Source organism: Micropterus salmoides, unplaced genomic scaffold (assembly GCF_014851395.1).
Source record: "Micropterus salmoides isolate LMB-PRFRI ecotype aquatic unplaced genomic scaffold, ASM1485139v1 Ms_hic_scaffold_7, whole genome shotgun sequence".
NCBI lineage: Eukaryota > Metazoa > Chordata > Actinopteri > Centrarchiformes > Centrarchidae > Micropterus > Micropterus salmoides.
This window is the reverse complement of record NW_024044459.1, coordinates 32,750,320-32,758,102: the sequence shown is the minus strand read 5'-3', so window position 1 is coordinate 32,758,102 and position 7,783 is coordinate 32,750,320. Positions and strand designations below refer to the sequence as shown.

At 40.5% G+C, this 7,783-nt stretch overlaps 1 protein-coding gene across 1 annotated transcript; it reads left to right on the top strand.

The window, feature by feature from the left end:
• Positions 1-1,280: 1,280 nt before the first annotated feature.
• lrrtm4l2 (leucine rich repeat transmembrane neuronal 4 like 2) lies at positions 1,281-4,432 on the top strand. Its single transcript, XM_038704528.1, has 2 exons — positions 1,281-1,284; positions 1,697-4,432. Exons 1-2 carry the CDS (start codon positions 1,281-1,283, stop codon positions 3,316-3,318), a joined length of 1,626 nt encoding a protein of 541 aa, XP_038560456.1. The 3' UTR covers positions 3,319-4,432.
• Positions 4,433-7,783: the final 3,351 nt, after the last annotated feature.

Genomic DNA, 7,783 nt, shown 5'->3' with positions numbered 1-7,783 from the left:
TTACCACACATTACAACTCAGACTTTCCAAGGCTGTGCAGTCAAAAATGGTGTTTTTCTCACTGTTTCCAATGTGATGAATGTCTGTTCAAAGCAGACTGAGCAAAGAATGAAAAATGATTTGACAGAATTGCAGGTTTCCCAATCACCTCCTACTTTAAGCATGTTGTTTTACTTGTACTTAATTTGAATACCAATTATCGTTGCCACCTCTTCAGCAGCATCTCTAGAGGTGTTAACTGTTTATCTACATAAACTCCCCCTGCTGTCTGAGAGTGTGGATGGATGCTGCGTGTCAACATCACACTTAAGCTATTAGCATAATAACCATTGTAACAAGCTACTGATGGTGACCAAAAATCCTGACTACCCAACTTCCTGTTACTTCCTGTCATTTTTGAATGAATGATTGAAAGTATTAATGTCAGAATGGTGGGTTTGAATCATGCTACCCCCTTCATCCTCATCATCATGGTTAACCGTAGCCTATGTGTTATTACACTGTGTATGATGCCATCTTTATACTGTGGCTCCTCAGGTCACCCCACATTTCAGCAAGAGTTGGATTCTAAGCAAATCAATTTAAATCTGAAGAAAATAACCAGGGGCTACTGTGCATTTTTACACCAACTGTTTATACCATTTGTCAATATTAATTTTTAGAATTAATGGAGCCCCCTATTGAGCAAGGTAAATATAGCGTAACTTACATTATATACATGTTTTATTTACGTTTGTTTTACCTAGAATTCGAAATAAAATATAGAGAAGTTGTGAAAAAATATTGCATTAAATTAAATAATCAACAAAACTGAACATAGTCTATAGTCATTCTTGGCACATGTAGTATATTTTAGGCTTATATTTGTGCTTAATGACGCCCACGCCTCAGATAGAGGACAGAGACTGAGAGAGAGAGCAATATAGAGAAAGAGAGGGAGGAAGAGAGAGAGAGACTGCATGGAGTGGAGGATTGTGCATCAGTCTATTGGCGCTCAAATGGGTTATTGCGCACACAGCAGGCTGAACTATAGCAGCGACTCCAACTACGACCCAAGTGTGAAGGCTTCCTTCTTCTGCGCGTCAGAGAGAGATCGGAGGGTTTGGACCGCTGCGGAAAACTTGCGTTTATTTGATTTCCCCCTTTAATTGAAGACATATGTGATGCTCAATATGCGGATCGACTCTGAGGCTGCATGAACTGCGATTTTCTCATCTGAGAGCAGTTTAATGTGCGCTTCATCCATTTATTTGAGAGGATTACTCCTTCCCTCAGTAAGGATGGGTAAGTCTTAATGTTCACAATTTAGTGACACAGTTTCTCCCTCTTGAGGCTTTTCGGAGCTAAGACGACAGCCTTTATTAGTACTTAACCTGAATGAATAATTTTATTATTTTAATATTCTATTTTTCAAGCATTAGTTTAAATCATATTACCCTTTTCTTCCTCACGTTTCTCTGTGTCCAAATATTTTCGCATACCCATACCTTAAAAGTAGCCTAACGTCAGACTTATCAATTCTTCATGAAGCAGGTCTGGTGTCTCAAACGTCAGACCTCCTGCTGCTCCTCAGTACATTAACTCCTGTTTGAAGAATGAATTTCTTACCTTTACTTATTTAATCATCTCTGTGCACACCTTTTCTAAAACCAAGTCATCCTTTTGATTGCCTGTGCTCCACTCTACCCCCCAACAGGTTCTGTGATGTTGGACTGGAGGTTATCATGTCTTCTTCTGCACGCAGCTGTTTTGCTGCTGCTCAGCAAGGGGGAGAGGATGTGCCCTGCGAGTTGTCGCTGCGAAGGAAAGATTGTTTATTGCGAATCTGGCATCTTCCAAGACATCCCAGAAAACATCACCACAGGATGCCAAGGTCTGTCTCTGCGCTACAACAACCTGCTGGTTCTGTTGCCGTACCAATTCGCTCATCTCAATCAGCTCATCTGGCTTTACTTGGACCACAACTCCATCAATGCTATAGATGCTTTAGCCTTCCACGGTGTGCGCAGACTCAAGGAACTCATCCTCAGTTCCAACAAAATAACCCATCTGCACAACAAAACATTCAGAGCCATACCAAACCTGCGAAATCTGGACTTGTCATACAATCAGTTGCAGTCTCTGCAGCCAGGACATTTTTATGGTTTGCGCAAGCTGCAAAATCTCCACCTTCGATCTAATGGCCTGAAACAGATCCTTATCCGTACCTTTCTGGAGTGCCGCAGCCTGGAGTTTCTGGACTTGGGTTACAATCGCTTGCGGAGCCTCACCCGCACAACCTTCTTAGGGCTGTTCAAGTTGAAAGAGCTTCATTTAGAGCACAATCAATTTTCCAGGATTAATTTCTTTATTTTCGTGCGTCTTACCAACCTCCAGGCTCTTTATTTACAGTGGAACCGCATACGATCCATCAATCAAGGCATGACCTGGACCTGGCACAAACTACAGAAATTGGACGTGTCAGGGAATGAAATCCAAATCTTGGACCCAGTGGTTTTCCAGTGTATGCCGAACTTACAAATACTCAACCTTGAATCGAACAAGCTCAGCAGTGTGCCTGTGGAAGCTGTGGCAGCGTGGACTTCACTAACCAGCATCAGCTTGGCAGGTAATGCCTGGGACTGCACCCCCGGCATCTGCCCTCTCATGGGGTGGCTCAAAAACTTCAGAGACTCCAAAGACATCAGTATGATATGCAGCAGTCCAAAGTCTGTGCAGGGCGAAAGAGTTGTGGATGTAGTGAGGAATCACTCAACATGTGCGGATGTGTCATTTGTGTTCTCAACCACTGCTCTCATCATTCTGACGTCCTCCCAAGCTGTGAACATCACAACACACCTCTCTCCCTCTGGTGTTACAGACCTGGTTCGTACTGAATCACCTGTACAGAGACTAAACACGTTGCCTGTCCGCCCTAGTGGGACAGATAGAACAACAACAGAGTCCACAACCATGAGCTCCACATCAGCCATCTCCCTTGAACCCCCTACATCGTTTATCCCAGAGCTACAATTTGAACACATGGCTTTCCATAAAATCATTGCAGGCAGTGTAGCCCTGTTCCTGTCAGTGTCATTGATCCTTCTGGTTATTTATGTGTCGTGGAGGCGCTACCCCAACACCATGAGGCAGCTGCAGCAGCACTCAGTCAACCATAAGCGCAGGAAAAAGGCCCGCAAGCAGGAGCAGGACCTTAACTCTCAGTTGCAAGAGTACTATCTGAGCTACCATTCAAATTCAGAAACAATGGACTCTTTGGTGAATGAGACAAGGCCGTGCACATGCACCATATCGGGATCCATAGAATGTGAAGTCTGAACTGCCCACTTCACCTAAAGAGACCAAAACTGCAATTGCTAAGCAGAGGTAAATGGTTTTTCCATGAGATTAAGTGGTTTTGTCTCTAAAATGAGATGATAGATTCTGCAGCAGTGAAGGAAAAACTTGAGGGCATAGTACAATATAATTATGTGCACAGGAAAGAAGACAGGAATGGAGAGATATATTTGGAGCTAATTATCACCCTGACTGACATGAGAACAGTGGCAGATTCAGCCAGGTTAGCAGTGTACGATCTAACGTAAGGACTGGACCACTGACACAGTAGAAGCCAGCTCTGTAGAGAGACTGACCTTATTCTTAGTCAAACTATATCGCCATAGAACATATGAACCTTCAAAGCCACTTTTTAATCTGCTAGTTTTGATTTTTTTTTTATTATTTATTTAGGATAAATGTGTGCAATGTTGAGTGTATGCGCGTGTGTGAGTGCGTTATGGGGATGAGCTGGCAATCTCCTGGTTTACTGACTTGTGGTTGGAAGGGTTACAGTGTGGCACCTTTTCCTCACAGATACTATTTGTCCAGTTAAATTGTTTTGCATTTGGCGCACTAGAGCAGCAATTAGAAGTAGCAGTACCACTAAAATGGAGGATCAATTGTAGAGAGAGCATCTTGTCCTGAGATCTTTTGCATGAATTCATTCTCTTAACTTAGGATTCCTCTCTCTCATATTAAACAATCAGCTCTAATTGATGATAAAGTATGCATTTCATTGTGGTACTAGCCAAACAAGGGAACCCTATTTAAAACTCACGAGTCTAATCTCAGGACTGATATTTTCCAAGATGTAAAAATCTGCCAGGTCCACTGAAGGCCTTGATGTGTCAAAAGTAATGATGTTGGTTTTCATAAAGAATTTTGTATTGATTATTCCTATCATTATGATTATGCATTGTTTGTGTAAAGACATGACAATATGGGTACTAGGCATTCTATGTGATAATGACTGTATAATTAAACGAAACACTGACAATTGATGGACAATTGTGTGTATGCTGAGAATATCAATGACTGGTGCATCACATTGAGAGAGGAAAAACCTTTCTCTAAATCCATGCATTGTGCTCTTGATGTTATACATTTCATTGGATTTGCGACTGCCTTCGAGGGGAGATGACATATTTTCCATTACATGTCTTCTCTTCTATCCTCTGCTGGCACTTCAGCATTGACAACAGTATTGATTGGATCTAGGTTACACACCTCATACTCAGAGTAGGGGGCCCGTGTCAGTCCCTGGGACATCACTGAGCCGGTGTCGATATTAGCTTTTCTTTTTATTCTCTCAGTTTTCCAGCAAATAGGTTTGCTTTTAGTGCTAGTTGAGCCCGAGCAGGCAATGCTGTTCTTTGCATGTCCATGAGACAAAAAGACATTCCAGTCCCTGAAACCAAAATCAGATTAAGAATCTCTCTTTTATATAACCATGTAGTCTCTGTCCATTTGGAAATATTGCTTTTGTGCTGTGAAAGTAAAGGGAGAACTGAGACAGACTACTGAGGGACTGTGGGTGTTATGGGTCAAGGCTGTTATGCTATTAAGACGATATCATCCACCTTGGTCTGTCTTCTTCCAGTGTCCTCTTTCCTTTTCTTTATGTCTGTTTTTTCTTGCTTTTTTTTGGCTTGCTCGCTGTGAGGCAACAAAATGAATCATGCGCCAGGGGACATACAGATGTTTGACAAATGAAAAGAAAAACCAACATGAAGTGTCTTAGTATGGAGTCAGGCCACCACGAGCCTCCAGAACAGCTTCAGCGCTCTTTTCCAAGTCTGTGGAGCTCTGTTAGAGCGAAGAACGCCATTCCTCCACAAGATATTCCCTCATTTATATATACCACCTTTATTTAATCAGGTCATCTCACTGAGATCTCTTTTGCAAGAGAGACCTGAGTGCAGCAGATGGAAAGAAACACAAACACAGACAGACGTAAAAGAAGGACATATGGCATCAGAGACAGTCACAGACATCACTATATAGAAGATGAAAGTTTATATCATTTGCTCTTACGGAGATGGTGGTGGAGCATTGTCATACATGGTCCAAAATCTTCCGTAGGTGAGAAACTGGGTTGAGATCTGGTGACTGTATTTTATTCACATCATTTTCATACTCACCAAACCATTCAGTGAGCCCTGGTGCACAGAAGCATTTGCATTTGATGTTTCTCCACTCTTTTATTTGGGTTTATTCTTTAATTTGGACAGGATTAGGCAGTGCTGGTGCTCACATGTAAGCGCTATCAAAAAGGTGTTTTTTTCCCTCGTGTACTTCAGTACTTCCCCCACAGCTGTCAGTTGTTTTCTCAGACCTGTTAAAAGTAAGTAGACGTTTGATTCCTTCTCCTTGTTATCAGCCATTAGCATCTTCTCACATCTTGTACGTAGTGCGTTTTAAGTTTCTAAACTGGTCAAAGGTTATTCAGGTAAGGATTTACAATCTCCCATAATTCACTTTCTAAACATGACTCAGGCTTTCTTTCGCCTCCAGGCATGCATGGAGGCACGCTGCCAACAGAATTTATATCCATATATTTTGTTTGAAGCACTTGCATAAATGATGAATTTCTTGAAGGGCCAATGGGAAAATCTGCAAGGCCATGCAAAAAAATGTAATATGAACAGAACAAATGATTTGTTGATCTAATTTTGGCATATATTGTAATTAGTGTTTGATTTGTCATACTGTGACTGATGAAAAGCAATACCCTGTGTTTTGAAATCTTTTGGTGTTATGTAGCTAAGAAAAGAATGCTGATTACAGAGATGTGGTCTGCATCTTGCAGATCATTATTGAGGATATTTATTTGGATGAAAAATTGTGGGAGTCCACAGTATTGACTTTGTACAACAATGCACAAATAGAACCACACTCCACCTGCAAAATCTAAAGGGGAGCCTATACGCTCCATGAAATGAAAAATGTCTTTTTTGAGTTAATGGAGGTGGCTTATACCATAAGGTACACCAAGCAGATAAGTGAGGCCAAACACATAATCAGTAAAATCCTGCCTGGAAACATCCTGAAATACAGCATGTTTTCTCTGTGCTTCCTGTAAACACTCACTGTGAGTGGTAACTTGCTCAGCCCTCATTGACAGGCATGAAAATTTGATTTACATCTCTCACTGGGGATCTTTTCTAAGTTAACGTGTGCAATGTTCTGTTCATCTTTGCCAAAGGTTAAGCCGGTGATTTAAAAGGTAGACACAATAAACTAAAAGCGGCTGATGATATTTAATAAAACCCTCAGTGCTGCTTTGGGTTTTATTGTCAGGATATCTTAATACAGATATTTTTATCTAGTGGTCAGACTTCCATTTATGAGATAAGTAATTTGAAGTAATAGTTCAACATTTTGGTAAATATGCTTTTGCAGAGAGTTAGACGAGAAGATGGAAACCGATAAATGCTTATAGCTGTTTCCCATGAGCATATTTTATTATTGCACTCCCTATTGCTTCTATTGCTTTTGTACTTACCAGCCGACCATCCACTGGCAGGGATTTCTTCAAGGATGATTGAGCCAGGGAGGTCTTAAATTGGACAAAATGAGCCCACTAGACAGAAGAGAATTTCTTTCTTTCCTGCTTTCTTTCTTTCTTTCTTTCTTTCTTTCTTTCTTTCTTTCCAACTAGTAGCATGACATGTAGTTCCTTTAAGCTAGCTTGTCAAAATAATGAGTTCCAGGCTCTTAAATTAAAATTATTAACGTCAGCTGAAAACAGACTCACTGAAGTATGAAACTATTCAAAGACAGTTGTCACAGTTTGGGAAAAAAAAAGTTGTACCTGTGCTCCAAAACAGGATTTCTTTGTTACTTCACCTTTTGTGAAGTGTATGTCACCTGTAAAATTAATTTGAATATTAATGCCTTACAGCTTTTCTTACATGTCCCAGTAGCCCCTCAGAGGAAAAAGTAAATCTTCCTTGCTGGTTTTTTGTACGTGTCAAAGTGGTGGTAGTCAGAAAGACCCTTCAGCATGCAGTAAAAGCAAACTGTTTTTTGAATAACATCATTGTTGCAACAACAGGACATTAGTTAGTTCGTCACCACAAAGAACGTGGAAATAAGAAAATGAAAATGATTTTGTACCATAACATATTCGTTCATTCACGTTCATATTTATCCTTCCAATTCATTACTCACTTGAAACACACACAGGATGCTTAATGAATGAAAATTAATTGCGATCGGTCGACATTTTATCTTAAAGCAGTAGGAGGTAGACACTTTCATCAGTCAACAAATTCATTGTGTGATATTGTCTGGTCAGTATGTGTATCTTTCTTACAGTTGTGATTTGTAACGTTCCTGCAATGACTCCAGCATCCATCAGGTTTTTCACATTAAAATGGCTTTCAGCAATGTTGTATTACATTGTAAGAGCCAGAATTAGAAAGGTTGTTCCAAACATCTAGTATAATAATGTATGAGTTAC